The sequence below is a fragment of the Trachemys scripta genome, chromosome 10 (genome assembly GCF_013100865.1).
Source record: "Trachemys scripta elegans isolate TJP31775 chromosome 10, CAS_Tse_1.0, whole genome shotgun sequence".
NCBI classification, from domain to species: Eukaryota; Metazoa; Chordata; order Testudines; family Emydidae; genus Trachemys; species Trachemys scripta.
In genome coordinates this window covers 63,442,103-63,465,306 of record NC_048307.1, presented here as the reverse complement: position 1 = coordinate 63,465,306, position 23,204 = coordinate 63,442,103, and the positions used below count along the sequence as shown (strand labels likewise).

Here is a 23,204-nt window from a genome sequence, read left to right as displayed (position 1 = left end):
GTACCCAACTTTTACTACTTACAGTCTAAATTTGAATGGTCATATCTTAAAATGTTTAATAACTGGGTTATTTTTCAGTTGCTGTTTGTTAGTGTCACATAGGGGCTACCTCTGCAAGGGAAGCAGAAGGGGAAATGTTGTTAATAATAAATAAACCTGTATTCTGGTAGCACTGAGAGACCTCAAATAAGGTTGGGGCTCCAACAGGCTAGGTATTGTACATACACCTAGTAAGAGAGAGCCCCTGCCGCGAGGAGTTTGTAGTCTAAACAAAGGCAGAGAGAAAGGTAGGATTATTGTACTTCTTTTAGATACAGGAAATGGGGTGGGGGGGGGGAAGAAAGATGACATGACTTGTGCAGTCTGTGGCAGAGCCGAGAACTGAACCCAGGTTACTTGATTGCCAGTCAAGTGGCTGAGCCACAGGATCGTCCTTTCCATTCCCGAAACCTGCTCAATTTTTAGCCACAATACGGCCCCTACATAGTCTCATTCCTGTGTCCTCCCAAAGGATTCCTTTTTAGTATGATTGCGCCTATGTAGTATCATCGTCCGTGTTTAACATTTTGGGACTTAATCCTGCCTTTCCTGTGCACCAAACTTTCATTAACTTACAAGTGATGCAGGGACAGGCCCCATAATTGTACAAACGTGGCTGACAATTGATCCAGCTGTATTTATACACCTCTACCCCGATATAACGCTGTCCTCGGGAGCCAAAAAATCTTACCGCATTATAGGTGAAACCGCGTTATATCGAACTTGCTTTGATCCACCAGAGTGCGCAGCCTCTCCTCCCCCCCCCACTCCCCGGAGCGCTGCTTTACCGCGTTATATCCGAATTCGTGTTATATTGGGTCGTGTTATATCGAGGTAGAGGTGTATAATGCAGTGGGTCAATAGGCGTATCTCCTGGAGTTTATTGCCTCTTATATAAGAATTGCTAGAGCATCTGTTACAGATAAGAGCTAGTCCAAAAACCCACAAAGTAAACATTACAGATTGCCATTCCCTGTGGCTACAAAAATCAGATATATCTCCCACCATCTCACTGCTGCTCAACAATAATGAACCCCCTGCTACTGAGATGGCCAGACTAAAAAGGTGTGTTTCACATCAGCTCTTGAAAGTCACCAAACCTCTGCTTTGGCAGCCTGCAAGTGGGAGCAAATTCCAAAAATGAGGAACCTACAAAAGCAATGCCCATTTTCTACACTCTTTAGGCTCAAATCTGGGGACAGACAACCAATACCATTTGGACAATAACTGCTATCATGGGGCATATGCAGAGATGTGGTCTCTGTGGCAACTGAATTCTTGGCCATCTAGGGTGCAATCCTCAAAGGTGCTGAATAATTGGACCCTTATCCAGTAAAGCACTTAAGCATGCGCTTAACTTTATGCACATGAGCAATCCCATTCAAATCAATGAGATTACTCACATGCTTAACATTAAGCACATGCTTAAGTGCTTTGCTGAACTGGGTGCAGAACACTCAACTTTTTACAGGATTGAACCTTTAGTCCCTTAAAGCAATTAATGTAGCAAGTTAACAAGCTAACCTATGGCAGAAGCCCAAAACTATAATGCAAGCCATATGCTGTGTTGTTTTTGCCAAATACTGCAAGTCCCACATAACATGATTACAATAAGCTACAAGGCAACTCTCCATACCCTTAAGTCCCCTTTGAGCTAGTGTTTAATACTTCCTGTGTTCTGACTCCTCTGAATGTCTCCCCATTAGCTTTGGAATTTGTTTTGGCTTGTTGTATAGCATAATCTAAACCTTATGGCAGTGTTAAACATATAATAACCAATGCAGGCAACTAAATTTCATCTTTCAGCCATCTGGTTGATGCTGGATGCGTCTTTGTCAAGAACTCCCTGATGAAAAGCTAACAAAAGAAGGCAGAAACACTGGATAAGGAAAAATGATGGACCACAAACTCTTCGAGGAGAAGGGGGAGGAGCTGGATTTTAAAATACATCTCCTTTTTCTTTTCAACTTGCCACAGACCTTCCATGGCAGGGTAAGCTTTGCATAACGCCCACAGCAACATGTAGAAATGTCACTTAGCAAGTGGAATGCTTCCTCCAAAGGTTAATCTTGAAAGAATATATTTCCTAGTGGAAGACAAATAGCAAAGTGCAAAATAGTGACAAAACCTTAAACAAAGCTTGATGCACTTGAATCCCACTGACATACAGACATCCCTCAAAGGGGAATTGTGCTGGATGGCATATTGGCTTCTGTGCTTTCCGTTTCTAAATTTCCAGGACCGGAGACCCAAGATCTTAATTTTTAATTAACAGGGTAACCTTAAAATTAAGATGAAATTGTAGGGCCTGATTCTCATTTTCACTAATGCCTCTTTATACTGCTCCAGCAGTGTAAAGGGGCCAGAAAGTGGGTCTAAATTATATGCACACCCACTTTCCAGCCCCTTTATGTTGGCAGTAGAGTTTAAAGGGGCCTTAGGGCTTGTGACTTTTATTCCAGAATAGAGTGTCCCCCTGGGAAGCTATCCTGGAACAGCCATTCAGAATAGTTTACAGCAATAGCTATTCTAGTCAATTTCCCAATGTAGATAAGCCCCTAATGTAACTGAGAATCTAGCCATTAATCTTTCAAAACAATCATGCCATAGTTACTTATTCAATGAGTTTTGCCAAGCTAAATAAGTCTGAGACTAGGAACGCTGGTGCTAAGATCAACAGCCAGCCCTACTTGCTCCTGGTCCTTACGCAACATTCATCAGATTTGATTAGCATCACATTAGAAGACTCATTTTACAGTTTGTAGAAAGCCCACAGTGCTTGTTTATGCGGTAGATGGGTGTCTCACTAACATTTTATTGGATTCAAATTACAACGTGCCGTATCTCACCCTATATGTAGCAGAGAGGGAAGGAGGACAACAAAATAAGGCAGCGAACACAGGACGAAATTCTGGCCTCATTGAAGTCAATGAGAGTTTAGCCACTGACTTCAGTGTAGCCAGGATTTTGTGTGTGTGAAAACAACCTCTATGGAATGCTCCTGTTAAGACATGCACTTCAGTCAGATGACAGCACACACAGGCTCCAGCAGTCCCAGCATGAGGGAATGCCAGGCTTAAAGTAGGCAGATTCTTTCCTGAAGTCATGCACTAAAGCCAGCACACAAATTGGTGGACAAACCACCAAGTTCTCGGATGCTATGGTGCTGAATGGGACATAATTGTCATTATTGATCTAGTTAGATAGATAAATCTTAAAATAATATAGGAATATAGTCCGTCTTAATAAAGGAAGGCACAGATATTTTCAAGGGATTTGGCCACCAACTTCTATGAGAGTAGAGCAGAGTTCCCTGTTTAGATAATTGCCAAATAGTTACATAATGCAGTGGCCATGAGGTTTCTTTTCATATGTTTTAATCTGCTAAGGCTCACACTGGGGACTTAATCTGGGACAAAGAGCCCAAATGAGGGACGCACACAAGAGAAATCAAGGGAATAATTGCTTTAGCATAAAAACACTGGTATAACTATATTCTAATAACCCCCTGAATCGGCATTTGTGATGTACTTACTTTCCACTAAATAACTAAGATAACAGCAGTTTTGGGTGCAAGGGAGGCTGAGCTGATTCTGTGCTGAGGGATAGGTGAGAAGTACAGTTATTTGTGGTTTGTGGAACAGTGATGTTACTAAATCACAGAAGCTGTAGATTAATAATCAGGGTTAATACAACCAGGACATGTTGAAGAATTGTGTGTTTTTAAGAGTATACAAAGAAAACCTAAAGATGAAAAACTACCCAATATCACATTGCAGAGTGACACAGTGGTGGACAACACAATGATTAGCCTTACACAGAGCAAGTGCAATCCCGAGGGTGGTGTGAAATCCTGCGCCTCATGGGTAGCAATTTTGTGTATTGTGTGTGGCAGGTCTGCTAGGGGATCCAAGCAGCGGAAGTTCAAATTCGCTAATGTAGACAGGACAAAAAAGAAACAAATCGTACCTCTAACACTAACTAATCATTAAAAATCAGACATGACTGTGACAGAGCAGTGGAGGCAAAAGATATATCTGGCTTCAAGACTAAGCTTGATAAGTTTATGGAAGGGATGGCATGATGGGATAGCCTAATTTTGGCAATTAATTGATCTTTGACTATTAGTGGTAAATATGCCCAATGGCCTGTGATGGGACACTAGATAAGGTGGGATCTGAGTTACTACAAAGAATTCTTTCCTGGGTGTCTGGCTGGTGAGTCTTGCCCACATGCTCAGGGTTTAGCTGATCGCCATATCTGGGGTCGGGAAGCAATTTTCCTCCAGGGCAGATAGGCAGAGACCCTGGGGGTTTTTCGCCTTCCTCTACAGCGTGGGGCACAGGTCACTTGCTGGAGGATTCTCTGCACCTTGAAGCCTTTAAACCACAATTTGAGGATTTCAGTAGCTCAGACATAGGTCAGGGGGTTGTTACAGGAATGGGTGGGTGAGATTCTGTGGCCTGCATTGTGCAGGAAGTCAGACTAGAAGATCATAATGGTCCCTTCTGACCTTAAAGTCTATGAGTCTAATATGCACATTCCCAGAGTGGATTCATTTAAAGTAGAGTGATTTAAATCACCAATTTAAATCATGATTCAAATCAGCAAGCAGGAAACTTGATTTAAAGTATCAATTTTAATCATGTTTTGCATTTGTACCTTTTAGTAACTTTCCTAAAGAAAGATTGATTCTCATTGATTAAAATATATTAATTTGTAACTATATGTAGCCTTTAAACTGAATTTAGTACTTCTTTTTGCTAACCAGAATGATATGCAGTATCTACATACATTTATTTAAGCAACTATATAGCTTAACACATTTATTCAGATTCTTAATTTTTTACACTTTTTATGTTAGAAAATTATGAATTATATATTGTTTAATAGATGATTTTTTACTTGTGATTTGTGTCAAACTTTAGATGGATGTAAATTGGAATTCAGTTAAAAATACACAAAAACAGCATTTTAAAATTATTTTATTAGTTAAATAATACTACCTTAAATGTGCTGGATACATTAGAAAAAAGTTTATCAAAATACATTTTGTATTTAAAACTAACTGCTTTATTAAATAAAGGAAGTATCATCTGTCGTTAGTGAATTGAACTGATTGTTTCTATTCACCATATCCTTCAAGATTTTAGAACTAGTAGATCTTGTCCTTTCATACCTAGTTTTAATTTATAGATTGGATGAGGAAAATAAGCTTTCCTGCTTTTTTAACTCCCAATCTGTTTCTCAACTTTGAGCTAGTTATTGCCATGAACTTGCTGAATAACCTGAAATGAAGTAAATATTCTCTCTGCACCTCTACAGAAGAGGCTACTAGTGTCAAAAGCTCTGGTTTAGCACTTCAGCAAACTCTAGTTCCAAGTGCTTAGTCAGTGACTTCCTCCAGTTCAATAATTTGACTTGCTTTAAAATTTTAGCAGCTAGCATTTACTGCTTAATATTATTTTTATTTAATTTAAATAATTTTAGTAGATTTTGGTAAATGTATAGCTTAACATAGGTTGCCATAATTTCAAATTAAATTTTAAATAGGATTATTTTTTAAAAGAAAAATATATTTAAATTAAAAATACGATTTATAATTGTTTAAAAATCAGATCAAGTTTTTTTTTGTTTCTGTTTTTTTAAATCCATGCACAGGCCTCATAAGAAGAATCAATAGTAGAAAGGAAATCTGTAACTGTTTAACATGATATTAACTGATTCTGCATAAGAGGTCACACAAGAGGTGGGGTTAGTAATAAATCCCTGCTCAGATAGACTGGTTTTTCCTTTCTAAACAATATGTGCCCAATTCTGACCTACTGAAATAAATGGTAAGTATCCCATTGACTTCAATGAGCTTAGGATCAGGCCTTATGTCATTAAAATTAAAAACCGGATAAGGTGCTGGGGAAGAAAATAGGGACGACAATGTGCAATGATCTAAAATAATGCTTCAGTTAGAGAGAGGTAGGTGTCATCGCTCTTTGAAAAGATTTTTTTATGATGTCTTTTTTTTTTTAAAAGGAGGAAAATGAAATGTAGTAATAGTAACAACACTTAGCATACAAATAGCACTTTTAGGGTGACCAGACAGCAAGTGTGAAAAATCGGAACAGGGGGTGGGGGTAATAGGCACCTATATAAGACGAAGCCCCGAATATCAGGACTGTCCCTATAAAATCGGGACATCTGGTCACCCTAAGCACTTTATATCTTCCAAGCACTTTTGTAAACAGTAATTAGAGCCCAATCTTGGTCCCATTAAAATCAATAATTTTGCCATTTACTTTCTTGCGGGTCAGAGTAGGTTGTTAATCATTTAGTCATTGAGTTGGCCAGGTATTTAAGCATATGCCTAACTTTAAGCATGCTGCTTTGAAATAAATGGAACTACTCACATGCTCAGAGTTAGGCACATGCTTAAGTACCTTGCTGATAGGAGGCCTTAGGCAAGTGTTAATATTATTTTCAATGTACAGATGAGGAAAATGAGGCAGTGATGTTAAAGGGACACAGTGTACTTGAAATCTAGTCAGCTGTTTAAGGAGTGAATTAAAAGTAGTTGCCACTCCTGCCTAAGTCACCTTGCCAATGTTTGGGGTTTTACAATCACTTTTTCCTATGTTTTAAAATATTTTTCTCTCCTCTGTGGTTATATGGCAAACCCCTATAAAAATAGGAGGAATGATGAAACTGAATGTGTGAATAGTGCTGTCAAATGTACAAAGAAAGCAACTGGAAAAATAATTGTTTGCTTTAATCTCTTTCCTTTACAGTGATCTTAGGTGTTACTTATAGCAATAGCCGGTAACAATTATTCAGAAAGGAGTGTGATATTTGAGTAGACAGTGTCTATTTAAGGGTCTGATCCATAATAGTATTCTAGCACATGCTTAACTGTGAGCACGACTAGACCCGGTGAAGTCAATGGGAGTGCTTCAGTGGTTTGCTGAATTGGGGGCACAGTGCCCAGTACTTGGCTGGACTGGCACCTTCTTCCCCAAGCCCACAGAGGGAGTTGCTATAAGAACTGGGATTAGAAATCCAGAGCTGTTGGCTCCTGGTCTTGTGGGCAGGACACTAGACCACAGATAAAACTAGCGTTTTATTAGGTTTGCTTTAAAAAGTATTTTTGGCTCTAAATTTAAAGCCTATGATTTGGCCTCCATCCACCTCCCCCTGGTTAATTTCCCTGAGAGGCCCCACAGCTGGTAATTAATATGTTCAAATACCACCTTAGTGCAGGCATTGGTGAGGGTGAACCATTACCTTTCTTCTCCCCTGTAAAGGGCACAAAGTCTTCCCTGTCTTTGTGTTCCAGTGCTTGCTTCTCCAAGTATGAAAGGAGTCGATCTCTGTCGAAAGGGCCTGTGGCAGCTTTACTGGTCTGGTCTTTTTGTCGGAAGCCCGCCGGCAGAAGTGCATTCTACCAAAATATATGAGATGCAGATACAGAATCATAAAAATGTTGGTCTGGGAGGGACCTCAAGAAGTCATAGCTGCACTGACATCATTTGAGTTATGCCGATTTACACTAGCTGAGAAACTGGCCCCTGATGAGGAAGCTTTGGGTATGTAGCATTTCATAGAATCAGGGAATCACAAAAATGTAGGGCCGGAAGGGATCTCGAGAAGCCATCAAGTCCAGACTACTGCGCTGAGGCAGGACCAACTAAACTTAGACCATCCCGGACAGGTGTTTGTCCAACCTGCTCTTAAAAACCTCCAGTGCTGGAGACTCCACAACTCCCCTGGGATGCCTATTCCAGAGTTTAACTATCCTTATAGTTAGAAAGTTTTTCCTAATATCTAACCTAAATCTCCCTGTGACAGTGTACCCCATAAGGCTTTATGGGGAGGGGGTGCTTATAANTAGTCTTTGCACATTGGGTGGCAGCTCCCAAGGGGGTTTCTGTGATCCAACCCGTCACACTCCCTTCCTGCAGATCAAGCCCATTACTTTTTGTCTTATCTTCAGTGGACATAGAGAACAGTTGATTACTGTCCTCTTTATAACGGCCCTTTACATATTTGAAAACTTATAATTCTTATAATTATAACTCAGTCTTCTTTTCTCAGGACTAAACATGCCCTGTTTTTTTTAACCTTTCCTCATATGTCAAGTTTTCTAAATCTTTTATCATTTTTGTTGCTCTCCTCTGGACCTTTTGCCAAGCCATCCATATCTTTTCTTTTCTGAAGTGAGGCACCCAGAACTGGACACAGAACTCCAGCAGAGGCCTCACCAGTGCCAAGTAAAGTGGAACAATTACCTCTCATGTCCTACCATACAACACTCCTGTTAATACACCTCAGAATGATATTAGCTTTTTTCACAACTGCATCACACGGTTGACTCATATTCAATTTGTGATCCACTATAACCCTGGATCCTTTTTAGCAGTACCATCTAGCCCAGAGGTGGGCAAACTACGGCCCGCGGGCCACATCCGGCCTGCAGGACCGTCCTGCCCGGCTCCTGGCCGGGGAGGCTAGCCCCCGGCCTCTCCCCCGCAGTTCCTCCTCCCCTGCAGCCTCCGCTTGCCCAACTGCCGGTGCAATGCTCTGGGCGGTGGGGCTGTGAGTTCCTGGGACAGCGCAGCTGCAGAGCCCGGCCTGACCTGGTGCTCTGTGCTTCATGGTGGTGTGGCTGACTCCAGCCGGGTGGTGCGGCTGCCTGTCCTGGTGCTCTGGGAGGCGCGCCTGTAGCGCCGCCAGCTGCCAGTGCTCCAGGCAGCACGGTAAGGGGGCAGGGAGTAGGGCGGGTTGGATAGAGGGCAGGGCAGTTTGGGGTGGTGATCAGGGGGTGGGGGTGTGGATAGGGGTTAGCGCGGTCAGAAGGTGGGGAACAGGGGGGTTGAATGGGTGCAGGGATCCCGGGGGGGCAGTCAGGAAGGAGAGGGGGTTTGGATGGGTTGGCGGGGGGCAGTCAGGGGCAGGGGTTCCAGGAGCAGTCAGGGGACAGGGAGAAGGGGTGGTTGGATGGGGCAGGGATTCCGGGGGGGGCAGTCAGGAATGAGAGGAGGGGTTGGATGGGGTGGCGGGGAGTAGTCAGGGGCGGGGGGGTCTGGGAGAAGTTAGGGAACAGGGAGCAGGGGGGCGTGGATGGGGCAGGGGTCTCGGGGGGGCTGTCAGGGAACGGGGAAGTTGGATGGGGCAGGAGTCTTGGGGGGGGCCTTCAGGGAGCAAGAAGCGGGGGTGGGGGTCAGATAGGGGGCACAGGTTGGGCCACGTCTGGCTGTTTGGGGAGGCACAGCCTTCCCTAACCGGCCCGCCATACAATTTCAGAAACCCAATGTGTCCCTCAGGCCAAAAAGTTTGCCCGCCCCTGATCTAGCCAGTTATTCCCCATTTTGTAGTTGTGCCTTTTGATTTTTCCTTCCTAATTGCCTTTATTGAATTTCGTCATGTTGATTTCAGGCCAGCTCTCTAATTTGTCATGGTCGTTCTGAATTCTTTTCCTGTCCCCCAGTGTGTTTGTAATCACTCTCAGATTGGTGTCATCTACAAATTTTTTATAGAGGCATACGCTCCACTCCATTATCCAAGTATTTATGAAAATATTGAATAGTACCAGATCCAGGACTGACCACTGCAGGACCCCACTAGATACACCATCCCAGTTTGACAGTGAACCATTGATAACTACTCTTTGAGTACAGTCTTTCAGCCATTTGTACACTCACCTTATAGTAATTTCACATAGACTGTATTTCCCTTGTTTGCTTATAAGAATATCATGTGGGACTGCATCAAAGGCCTGACTGAAATCAAGATATATCACATCTATTGTTACCCCTCTATCCACTAGGCCAGTAATCCTGTCAAAGAAGGAAATTAGGTTGGTTTGGCATGATTTGTTCTTGGCAATTCTGTGCTGGCTATTCCTTTACTCACAAACTTTAGAGAGAGTGATGCCATGTTTGTATAATGTTCTGAATTTAAACTCCACTATAGGGTACTTTTTTTTTTTTAAGTGGAGCCATTTCTTTACATAATATTCTTCAGTGGCAAATAATGTGCAGCAATGTATTGACTAGATGTAACTTTTAAAATTACATTCTCAAGTACTCTCAGACAAATATCTCCTACCCCTTATTAACTGTATTTTTTACAGAAGTGCTAAGGGACCAACTGAGACCCATTGTGCAAACTTGGTACACATAGATTAGTACAGTCTCTGACCTGAAAAGCTGACAGTTGAAATAAACAGGACAGGTGAAGGGTAGAGGAAAGAGTTAACCTCCCTCCCTTTCTAACTTTACCTACTCTTCTTGGTGTCTCTTTCTCTTTCCAATTCTCCCCTCTTTTTTTTTTCTTTTCTATTTCCACTCTTCTTTCTCCATCCCCCCCTCCTTTTATCCCAGTACAGATGACTATAAGAGTCTAATATTCAATAAATAAATTGAGTGTACAGAAAGTACTTACTGGAAAATATGGTTGGTCATTGCCATTACTGGCTAATCTTCACATAGAGTGCTAAGAAACTTGAAATGATTAACCTTTTTTTTTCATCCTTATTTTCCCTCCAGTGTGAACCAGAATTGGTCTGCTAGTTTAGGAAATAAAATCATTTCTACTGGCCAGGGAGCTGGGTTGACTGGAATGCTAGCAGTATGGAATGTCTCTGAATAATTTGTAGTGTCCTTGAAAGTACTTTCCAGTTCCATTCCATTCTATCTTGTTCAACATTTGGAACTAGTATTTTCTTTTGGTGAAAACTAGCAAACTGATAGTTAAATTCCTAGGTCAATGAAAGCTTTGATATTATGCAAGCACCCACAGTGCAAGCTTCCCAGCAACAGTCATATCAGTGACCTCAGCCCCATCTTTCTTAAAGTGAAAGGTAATCTTTTCTCCAGGTCACAGGTTTCTAAGCATACTGTGCATGCCATTTGCAAGTCTGCAACACTACCATATTTTCTTAATGTAGAGCTCTAGAGATATGGCTGATGTATAATTGAGTGGAGATGACTAGTGTTTGGCTCAGTTAAGTCTTGGCAAAGCAAATTTTCCCCACTTAAAAAAATTTGTAAGTTGAAAATACAGAGTCAATATATTTCAGAAGTTCAAAAGAATGTGATGTTCACAAACAGATGATGATGATTTGATTATAGATGTGCCTAGAAGCCGCAACCAAACTAAAGCCACATTAGGCTAGGCACTGTACAAACACATAGTAAGAGAATCTCTGTCCTGAAGAACTTACTGCCTAAATAGAGAAGGGGTAGCACAAAGACTTGCTCAATGTCAGACAGAACATCAGTGGCAGAGCAGGGAACAGAGCCAAGGTCTGAGAGTTCCTAGTCTAGTGCCTTATCCTTTAGAACATGTGATCACCTCTATGTGCCTTGAATACAAGTAAGCCTCAGTCTCTTTTACTTCATTTTGAAACATCAGTCCCGTTTCTGTCCCATTACCTACCTCAGGGTCAAGGTCATCAAGAACATGTTCCAATTGTTTCAGCTCTTCCTCTGATAGTTTGCTGAGAATTTCATCTTCATTGATATTCTTATATTTTTCTAACTCCTTTCGGAATGGCAGCGACATGGCTCCTGCAGCACGGCGTCACTCAATGCTTTCCTGAGAAATTTCAACCATTCAGGAGGCAATCTTCTTGGTGTTCCACTCACTGTTAACAATAAGCGGTTGTCAGTGTCTCCTTTTATACTAGACACCTATAGCTCAGGGGGTCACATTCGTATTTTGTTTATGGATTAATTTAAAAAAGGAAACATTTTCTCTGGCTTTGCAGTGTCAGGCTACATCTACACTTGAAGCTAAGGGTATGTTTCCAGTTCAAGCAAACATTCACGCTAGCTCTCACCAAACTAGCATGCTAAATATAGTAGTGTAGCTGCGGGGTACCCGGGAGTACGTACCTATGGGGTCTGGGCGGGCTTGTACTCTGGATGGCTAGCCCACGCAGTCATTCACCACTACCTGGGCTACCACAGCTACACTACTGTTTTTAGCACACTAGCTTGATGAGAGAGTGCAAATATGTCTACTTGAGCTGGGAATCACACTCCTAGCTCCAAATGTAGCCTAAGAGTGGGGACAGTACCATACCGACCTATGCAGCAAGTATCCTAGCAACAGGAATTAATTTCGGACAGTGGTTCCCAAACTTTAACAACCTGTGAACCCCTTTCACTAAAATGTCGTGTCTTGCGAACCCCCTCCTAAAAATGAATATTTCCAGGGATTTTCTCCTTTACCTGAGTACAAATTATAAAAGCAGTGATCTTGGAAATATAAAATTTGTTTTTATGACATGCTTATTACACACTATTTATTATTAATTATTTATCATTACAGTATTTTTATTATATTATGAAAACAGCAACACTCTTCCAAGATCTCACTTTCGTAGCTTGTACCACCTTTAATAAGCCTGTTATAAGACAAGGCTCCTATGTTTCATCAAGGAGTATCAGATGTGAAACAGCATGAAGGTATTTAAGAAGCCAACTCAAAGAGTTCCTCCTACACAAGCATTCAGGTCCTGAGCAGTCCAGGCAAACAACGCACGTTACAACAAAGCTTAAACTTGTTCTTCATAATAATTTTAAAAACACCACTAGCTGCCTATTTAATTTTAAAAACAGCAAAAAATATCCACCTCCCTTTCCATTTCTTATAAGGAGTCTTGAAGTTTAAATCTCCTCAGTGTAATAGATACGCTTGCTTTGATCTGCTTAGCTCTTGGAAGTCCAGGGGCTCTGTGCTGCTGGCTCTGTGCTGCCCAGGATCCCTAGGGACAGCTCTGTCTGCCATTAGGGAATTTTTTTCCCGAGAACCCCCTGTAACCTTTTGTGAAACCCCAGGGGTTCACGAACCCCAGTTTGGGAACCACTGATTTAGAACATCCTTTCTGCAGCTCAGGAGCTATGTATGTGCAGCATCAAAGGGAAGCTTTGGGCATCACATAATCGAGAACCAAGATTATCCTTCGCCTGGGAGATGAATTTGTTTTATGTGGCTTCTACAGAGAAGCATCTGCTTTGTTCTCCTGGCTAAAGGGAAAATATGGTGAGTGTCATGTGACAATGGTAAAAACTCACTTTCTTCTAACACTAAACAAGAAACTTTGTTAGAATAAGGCAGTATTTCCCAAACTTGGGACGCCACTTGTTTAGGGAAAGCCCCTGGCGGGCCGGGCCAACCTGTTTACCTGCCGCGTCCTCAGGTTCGGCCAATCGCAGCTCCCACTGGCCGTGGTTCACTGCTCCAGGCCAATGGGAGCTGCTGGAAGCAGCGCGGGCCGAGGGACGTACTGACCGCCGCTTCCAGCAACTCCCATTGGCCTAGAGCAGCGAACCACGGCCACTAGGTGTCGCGATCGGCCAGACCTGCAGACGCGGCAGGTAAACAAACCGGCCCAGCCCGCCAGGGGCTTTCCCTACACAAGCGGCATCCCGAGTCTGGGAAACACTGGAATAAGGGAAGCAATATTATCCCTAAAGCTATTCTCAGCTTCATTGTAGAGTTTCTGTCTAGGACCTTTCCCATCCCATTCTGCCTGAGTTCCTGACAGGTTTTAAGAAACAGTTCACATCTCCTCATGGTAATGTAAGCAGCTTTCTGGCACACTGGTTTCAGTCTATTTTAGTCTTCTCTGCTATCTGCATTACAAATGGTGACACTTTTCAGAAAAACAAGAAATCCCACTGAGAGAAATTGCTAATTTTAATTTAAAACATCATTTCCAAATAATTTAACTGCATGTGCACCTCTAAACATTCAGACTGTGGGGACAAACACAGTAAGTCCTTAACATTTCATGAACCTCGTGTTTTTAAAACTCGACTGTTGTCAATTTTCAGTTGTTGCCCAGCAGATCAATAACAAAAAATAGGTCATTTATTATCATGTGTCCACAACTAATAAGATAATTCTCCTATGATCTGTAGGTGGTGGCTCCCTGCCTCTGTTCATTCCCTTCTTTCTAGCACTGGCAGCATGGCTCGCAATACTGCATAAAAGCTGAAGAGGGAGTGATCTTGCTCCTCAGAGCAGCAGTAATGTATGATGCATGAAGCAGTTAGTGGCAGAGTCCAAAACATAATCCAGGCTCCCAGGTCCCTGCTGTACCTATTAGAACTTATTGCGTCCCAAATTGATCTATATACTAGCTGTGCAGATTACAGCTGAGATTCTTGAATGCACAAAATTCAAAAATTATGGTCAGGCAACTGACATTTACTCATCAGATTTATAAAGATGAACCCTGTGGTCTTTGTGCAATTTTACATGAGAATTTGCACAATGATTTTTGTGTGTGCACGGTTACTATGAATGCATGTACAAAACAGACATTTGTGTGTGTGAATGCATATTTAGGCATGTCACAATTTGTGTGCCCAACTGTAGTTTGTGCACATACAAATATAGACGCACAAAGGTGCAGAGACTTCAGGAGTTTCAATTTTTGCAATTTTGGCCCATTAAGACATAAAAAAGTAATGATCTGTACAGAAATATTGATAGGGCAACTATAACATTGAATTTTCTGGGCCAGGTCCTCTTCTGATGTAAACTGGTAAAACTCCATTGACTTGAAACTTACGCTGCCTGAGGGTCTGGTCCTTTATCTTTTATTCAGTCAAAATCCTAACCAAAGGGTTCATTTAATTATAATCACACTCTTACAATGTTCCCTTCCACCTGTGGTTTTAAACTAAAAACTGAATGAGAGAATTAGAACCAAAATAGAAAAGTGCATGGCAGAAAACTAGATGAGCCCAATAAGCATTTTAAATACATCTCTTTTGGCTATTGATCCAGTTTCTGAATAGAAGTCAATAGTTCACATGACAGAAGAGAATAATTTATAGGATAGGTTACAGATTTGAAAACTCCAGAATTATATAAACATCACATGTTGGGTCTGGACATTTAAAAAAATAATATAAAGGCAAATCTGTTAAAATATTAATAGAATTACCGTATCATCCTGCCACATGAAAGAGAACTTTTTCATTATACTCCAACTTCCATTGCAATATACCAATATCATAAAGTCATTCCTGGCTTTAACAGTACAACTAGACACATTTTTAGGTTTCCTTTAGGAGGTTTAGTAATCTTCTGACCTGTCACAAAGTTCTCAGAGTTGTAAAAATTCCTTTGTTATCAAAATCCTAATACATATGGTGAGTTTTAGAAAAGTTTATGCAAAAGTAGCAGCCAAAGAGGTTTACTGAAATCATTTGGTTTTTTTTTTCTTTTGTTTTTGCTGCTGAATTCAGCATTAGCTTTACAAAAGGCTAAGTGGTTCACATTGTAACCAAAATCACCTTTAGATAATAAAAGCATTCATGCCAAATATATTATATTTACACTGTTGAGTCAAATTCAGATGCAGCAATGTGATATATGCCATCATGTGCCAGCAATGCCCCTCTGCCATGTACATTGGCCAAACCGGACAGTCTCTATGCAAAAGGATAAATGGACACAAATCTGACATCAGGAATCATAACATTCAAAAACCAGTAAGAGAACACTTCAATCTCTGGTCACTCAATAACAGACCTAAAAGTGGCAATTCTTCAACAAAAAAACTTCAAAAACAGACTCCAACGTGAAGCTGCAGAACTGGAATTAATTTGCAAACCGGATACCATCAGATTAGGCCTGAATAAAGACTGGGAGTGGTTGGATCATTACAAAACCTAAACTTAATTTCCACAATACTAATTTCTCCCTATTTTTACTCACACCTTCTTATCCACTGTCTGTAATGGGCCACTCTCTTACCACTTCAAAAGTTATTTTTCCTCCCTTGGTATCCTGCTGTTAATTGGTTTATCTCATTAGACTGACCTCACACTTGGTAAAGCAACCCCCATCCTTTCATGTATTTATACCTGCTCCTATATTTTCACTACATGCATCCGATGAAGTGGGTTCTAGCCCATGAAAGCTTATGCCCAAATAATTTGTTAGTCTCTAAAGTGCCACAAGGACTCCTTTTTGTTTTCACAGCACTTCTGTTACATAGACTGCAAAGAGCCTTCTAAAAGTTTCTTTGGTTAAACTCATTAAACTCCTAGCACTCTAGCTAGCAGTCATTACTTGGGATGAAAAACTTCTTTAAGGAGATTACAGCTTTTTAAAACTGTATTTAGTGGTTTAAAGGCTGATTTCATTAGAGTTTAATCATGTCCCTGGGAAAGACAGAGTTGTAATCCAGAGGTTGGAATATTTTATCAGATAGAGTTAGGGAAATGATTGCTTTGAGGAACAAAACCAGCTACAACTGCTGAGGTCCCAGTGCCTTTATCATTCTGAGTAGTACATATTTGTACCTCAGATTGGGCTGGATTGTGTGACCCTTATTCATTTCGGTGAAGATTTAGCATCTTTGTTGATAGACTCAGCCAAGAGTATAATTAAACCTCACCACCGCCTACCACCCATCAACACAACTCTCTGCAGTCCATCACCACACCTCCACCTGTCCACCTCTTACCAGTGGAGACTGTCCGTCCACCTCAGGATTGAGGTGCATTGGCAAGACAGTAGAAGCTGTCATTGTCAGAGCCTATGTTCTAAGGGTAAATAGAACACGTTAGTCTCCAAGATTATCAGTCTAGCACTTTTTACCAGCCTCGATTCAGCACTTCCTTCAATCCATCTCTATTAAAGACAGTACTTAAGCATGTACTTAGCTTCAGTGGGACTTAAGCATATGCTTTAAAGTGCAGTTCTGAATAGAGATGCTTTCTTGAATCAGGGCCTGAACTGGCACATAATTAGACGGGGTTTTTTAGGTACTAAATTACCTGGAAATGCGTAATCTGTTGAACAATTCCTAATAGTATTTTAGTTTTTGTGGGTGTAGTTACATTTTCTTCAATTAGCTCTGGAGTAATGTTATTTGTTTTATAAATAGAGAAACATATTCTCAGCTCTTATAATAGATTAGAGAAGTTAATAAATATTGTAAATGTTTTGTAATAACTTTTCTGGTTTAAAAAATGGTGTGTAAAATTACTTTGGGATCTAACCCTCAAAATATTTGTTTCTAGTGAAAACCTTTAATTCTGTGATCTAGTGAGTAATGATCATGTAAGTGTATTTATTTTTTTCTATGTGCCTGACCCTCCTAGTCAAGGCAGTCATAGGATAATTATGCCAGGGAGAAAAAGAAGAATTCAGAGAGCTAGATTTGGCTTTTGATTTGACTGTATTGCTGAAAATCATTACTCATGCTAAGTAATGGTTCAGTCTAAAAATTTTCAGCACTGCATGCAGCTCTTTTCCTGATTAATATTATAGTTATGTTCCTAAAAAATGCTACTTTAAGCGAAACAATGTTAAGCGAATCCAATTTCCCCATAAGAATTAATGTAAATAGCGGGGGTTAGGTTCCAGGGAAATTTTTTTTGCCAGACAAAAGACATATATATATATATATATGTACACACATACACACACACACACACACACACAGAGTATAAGTTTTAAACAAACAATTTAATACCGTACACAGCAAAGATGATTGTGAAGCTTGGTTGAGGTGGAGGAGTCAGAGGGTGAAATATTTCCCAGGGAATGCCTTACTGCTAAATGATGAACTGGCACTCGGCTGAGCCCTCAAGGGTTAACGCATTGTTGTTAATGTCGCCTCACATTCTACAAGGCAGCAGGACTGGAGGGAGGAGACACAGCCTGGCAGAGAGAGACAGAGACACACACCGTGTGTGTGTGTGTGTGTGTGTGTGTGTGTGTGTGAGAGAGAGAGACGCATTGCCTCTTTAAGTACGCTGACCCCACTCTAAGTACATTGCCTTTTTAAGTAGATCAGCAAGTTGAGACAGCAGCTGCTGCCAGCAAGCTCCCTCCGTCCTGAGTCCTGTTGTGTGCCCTCCCCCGCACCTGCTGCAGGAGCAGGGGGACACCCTGACATTAACACCCCTCTTCCCCACCCCCGCTCTGCACAGCAAGCAGGAGGCTCCCGGGAGCAGCTCCAAGGCAGAGGGCAGGAGCAGCACGTGGCAGTGGGGGGAGAGGAAGCTGAACTGCCCGGCAATTGATAGCCTGCTGGGCGGCTTTGCACAGGGAACTTAGGGGGAGCTGATAGGGGAGCTGACGGTCCAGCCTGGTTCTAAGCCCCCACCAGCTAGCTCCCACGGGCTGCTCTTCCTGCAAGCAGTTGACAATCAGGCGGCTACCAAACAATGTTATAAAGGAGCATCGTGCAACTTTAAACGAGCATGTTCTCTAAGGGCATGGCTACACTGGCAGGTGTAGAGCGCCGGGAGTTAAACCAGCTCTCGGAGATTGCAGCAGGGAAAGCACTGCTGCGTATTCACACCGTCAGCTGCAAGCGCAGTGGCATGGCCACATTTGTGGCGCTTGCAGCGGCATTGGGAGCGGTGCATAATGGGCAGCTATCCCACAGAGCACCTCTTCCCATTCTGGCACTGTACCTTGTGGGAAAGGAAAGGGGGAGAGGGGGTGGGGGACGTTCTGGGTCCTGTCCCAATGCCCCATGATGCATCGCTTCACATCCCAGCAATCCCTGTGCTTCCGTCCACATTTGGCGCCATCTTTCAACGTTTTTTGTACTGCGCGCTCTGTCTTCCCTTTCGGTCTGCAGGAATGGATCCCAAACTTGTGAGGAATATGCTGATGGGTCTCGCCAGCCTGTCATGAATTGCAGTCAAGTTACTCCTTAAGCTACAAAGTGACAGTGAGGAGTCTGACGATGATGTCGACTCGCATAACGCATATGACACAAGATTGCTTGTGGCATTCACGGGCATGCTCACCACAGTGGAACGCTGCTTTTGGGGTCGGGAAACAAGCACTGAGTGGTGGGATCACATCGTCATGCAAGTCTGGGATGACTAGCAGTGGCTGCAGAACTTTCGGATGAGAAAAGACACTTTCATGGGACCTTGTGCTGAGCTCACCCCCACCCTGCAGCGCAAGGACTGAGAGCTGCCCTGATGGTGGAGAAGCATGTGGCTATTGCAGTCTGGAAGCTGGCAACTCCAGAGAGCTACCGATCAGTCGCTAACCAGTTTGGAGTGGGAAAATCGACCGTTGGAATCGTGTTGATGCAAGTTTGCAGGGCCATTAATCGCATCCTGCTCAGAACTGTGACTCTGGGTAACGTGCATGACATTGTGGCTGGCTCTGCACAAATGGGTTTCCCTACTGCAGAGGGGCGATAGATCGGACACATATTCCAATTCTGGCATCAGACCACCTAGCCTCCGAGTACGTTAATCGAAAGGGGTATTTCTCTATGGTTCTCCAGGTGCTTGTGGTTCACCGTGGGCATTTCATTGACATTAACGCAGGCTGGCCTGGAAAGGTGCATGACACACGCATCTTTCGGAACACTGGCCTGTTCAGGAAGCTGCAAGCCGGGACTTTCTTCCCAGACCAGAAGATCACCGTAGGGGAAGTCGAAATGCCCATTGTGATCCTTGGAGACCCTGCTTACCCTTTAATGCCGTGGCTCATAAAACCATACACAGGGAGCCTTGACAGCAGCAAGGAGCAGTTCAACAATAGGCTGAGTCAGTGCAGAATGACTATTGAGTATGCTTTTGGCTGTTTAAAGGGCCGCTGGCACTATGTATGGGAAGCTGGACCTGGCCAATGACAACATCCCCGTGGTTATATCTGCGTGCTGTACCCTCCATAACATTTGTGAAGGGAAGGGTGAAAGCTTCACTCAAGCATGGACCATGGAGGTTCAACACCTAGAGGCTGAATTTGAACAGCCAGAGACCAGGGCGGGGCTGTAAGGATTAGGGATGCCTTGAGGGAGCAATTCAATGCTGAAAGCCACCAGTAATGTTTGGTGCCCTGCACAGGTGTGAAGTGCAGTGGTTCCAATGCTAGTAGGCATCTGTGTTTGCTATGTATGATGCACTGACCTGCAGTGCCTGTTGCTTTCCTGGGCTATGCTATCTTTTACTTAATGCAATAAAGAATGTTTGCAAAGCCAAAGAATTAATTTATTGAAAAGAAACACAACTGCTGGGAAAACACACATGGCATGACACATCTGTGCTGTGTGGGAGGAGGGAAGGGGCGGGGTGGGGAACGGGACAATCACAGATTTTCATATGTCCTTTTATCATACTCAGCCTTCCTGTCTGGAGTGCTGCACTTCAGGCTGGCTAAAACGCATGGTGATAGGGGTTGAGTGCAGTGGGTAAGGGTCATAGTTTTCAGGGCTGGGTGGTTAAGCTACAGGTGTTGGAGGCAGCTGGCAGCGATAAGAAACCGGATGTTGGGGAAAGTGGGTTGGCGGTGACATGGGGGCACAAGGGAAAGAGTTTTGGGACAAGGACTGGGGGTGGGGTGGGGGGCGTGGATCTGCTCCGTCTGCAGTGCTATGAGCGCCTACATCGAGTCCGCTTGGTGCTCCATAATGCTTAGGAGTCGCTCCGTGGTTTGGTGCTGGCGATCCGCATTCTGCTGGCAGAGCCTCCTTTTGGTCTCCCGCCACTCCTGTACTTTTTGATTTTCAGTAAGGGACTGCTGCATGAAGTCATGCAGAAGGTCCTCCTTGCTTCTTCGCGGACGCTTCCTGATTCTTTGCAGCCTTTCGGCGGTTGATAACAAGGAAGGATCTCAAGGTTGCATCTGTAAAGTCAAAATGCAACACTTAACAGAGGCAGCAGTGTTCACACTAGACAGAGCAATGATTCGGCCAAACTTAAAGACAAGCACAGTGCACACAATAGCAGAAAGTGCTCGTCCCAAAGCGAGCGTACATAACCCACAAGAGCCCCGAAATGGTGAGTAAGCACAGGGGCAAGGGAGACTGATTGTTTCAGGGCCGTGGTGTCCTCTGGGGTTCTGTGCTTGGGGAGAGCCAAAAGCTGCAGGGGGCCCCTATACTGAACACTGTCCCCACATTTTCCACAGGATGAGTTCGTCCTGGAAGTTATCTCGCTGCTGAGGGTGACCTGGGAAGCAAGGGAGGGTCTTCTACTACAATGCGGCTTCTGCCCTGGCCCTTATGCCGCTTGCCTGTGTGCGGCAATGGTCCCCCTGTCCCTCACGGCACAGTGGCGCGGACATATTAGCCTAACTGGGACAAGGAGCACAGATAGGGTGACCAGACAGCAAATGTGAAAAATCGGGACAGGAGGTGGGGGGTAATAGGAGCCTATTATAAGGAAAAGACCCAAAAATCAGGATTGTCCCTATAAAATTGGGACATCTGGTCACCCTAAGCACAGAGCTCTGCCAAGGAACCTGTGCAAGCGGATTGCCCAGCTTCTGCATAAGACCTTCGATGAGATCACTGAGGCCGATAACCCCGATGTGAGAGAGCACATCAATGCCCTATTCCGCATTTAGGCATGCACGCAGCCCTAACCCTTCTTTCTACAACCCTCCTCGTCCCAAGAGCCCGCACTGAACAACTACCTTCCCCAAATAAAAGCCACTTACCCGGGCACCACCTCTGCTGTTTGTTCTTCCCTAAGCACGGTCTGCTGCGACTGGCTACCTTCCTCCTGGCTTGAAAACAGCTCCTGGCTGCATGCAGCTAGGGATGCCGGGCTGTCCTCTAGCTCTGGGCTCCCCTACTCCTCAGCACCCTTGCTCCCGCTTTCCTCCTCCTGCCTTGTTGAACTGTGTGCTGCTATGGCCTCTGAAGTGTCCATGGTGCTCTTTGGAGTGGAGGCGGGGTCGCCCCCAAGTATCTCGTCCAGCTCTTTGTAGAAACGGCAGGTTGTGTGGGCAGCACCGAAGCGGTGGTTTGCCTCCTGCGCTTTGTGGTAGGCATTCTGCAGCTTCTTCACTTTAACCCTGCCCTGCACTGCGTCCCGGTCATGGCCCTTTTCTGTTATGGCCCTTGATATTTGCCCATAGGTATCATAATTCCTACGGCTGGAGCGCAGCTGGGACTGGACAGCTTCCTCTCCCCAAACACTGATGAGGTCCAGCACCTCGCCATTGCTCCATACTGGGAATCGCCTGGCACTGGAGGCATGGTCACCTGGAAAGATGCACTGAGAGCACTACATGCCTTGCTGAGAAAACAGGAAGGGGAATTTCAGAATTCCCAGAGAATTTAAAGGGCAGGTCTGACAGTTGGTCACCTGAGGGCCGGGCAATAGAGTTCAAAGTGATGATCAGAGTGGCTAGAACAGGCATTGTGGGACACTTCATGGAGGCTGATCAGAGCGCATTAAGAGACCAGGGCGTTCACACTGGCACTGCGGTGCTCCAGCCGGGGCGCAGCAAGCTTTATGCTTCTCATGGAGGTGGATTACCAGGGGTGCTCCAGCCATGGAGTCTGGGCGCTCTACGTGCCTTGCCAGTATGGACACCTCAGGAGTTAGGGCGCCTGGGGCTGATTTAATGCACTCCAACTCGCAAGTGTAGCCAAGGCCTAATTGATCAGCAATGTAACAACGAAACAACGTTAATTGGGATGACGTTAAGTGAGGAGTTACTGTATATAGGTTCTTAAACCGAGCACATCACAGTAGTGTTTGGGCATCTTCCAGTACTGCATTAAGTAACATGATTCTCTTTGGTCCCATGTGGTTTGTTCTCTCATCCGCTCTGCAGGGGAAGAAGTGTGTGCAGTGGAGTGTTTTGTTTTAGTAAGGTGGGTTGTTTGTTTTTGATGTCCTTACTTCCTGAGGGAGTTCATTCCACTGTCTCTGACCAGGCCCCAAGAAAGTTCTGTCTCCTGCATAGATGATTTTTTCCCTTCTGATAGAAAAGTACATTGTGTCAGAAAAGTGAGTTGTTGACCGTAGCCTTCATCCCAGAGCTTTAGTGAATCTTTTAAATATAGCAGACCAGGTCATGGAGCACTATGAAAATAAGGACTGAGACCTTGAACTTGATTCAATATTCCATGGAAAGCTAATCTAGAGAGTAGGGGACAGGTTTGATGTGTTTGCAATAGCCAGTGTTGCTGAAGAGATGTGCTGTAGTGTTCTGTAGTAGTTGTATAGTCACTTCATTTGCACCCCATCCTGCACACAACTGTTAAATGGTGGGGAAGGTCCTCCATGTCTAGGTGGATTTAACCCATAGCACTTCAAGGGCTTGATCCTGAAAGGTGCTGAGATGCTTCTGAAGTCAGTGGGAGTTGAGGGTACTCATAACCTCTAGGAGTTGATCAGCACCTTGCAGGATTGAACCCTAAGTGA

General features: G+C 43.6%; 1 protein-coding gene across 1 annotated transcript in view; it reads right to left on the bottom strand.

Moving 5' to 3' along the window:
• LOC117883809 (tropomodulin-2) overlaps positions 1 to 23,204 on the bottom strand; it is a 68,682-nt gene that overhangs the window by 31,015 nt on the left and 14,463 nt on the right. Inside the window, exons 2-3 of the mRNA XM_034783584.1 lie at positions 11,470 to 11,677; positions 7,315 to 7,471 (exon numbers count right to left, since the gene is read on the bottom strand). Of these exons, the coding sequence (XP_034639475.1) occupies positions 7,315 to 7,471; positions 11,470 to 11,595 (283 nt within the window). The 5' untranslated portion in view covers positions 11,596 to 11,677. The remainder of the gene's footprint in view (positions 1 to 7,314; positions 7,472 to 11,469; positions 11,678 to 23,204) is intronic.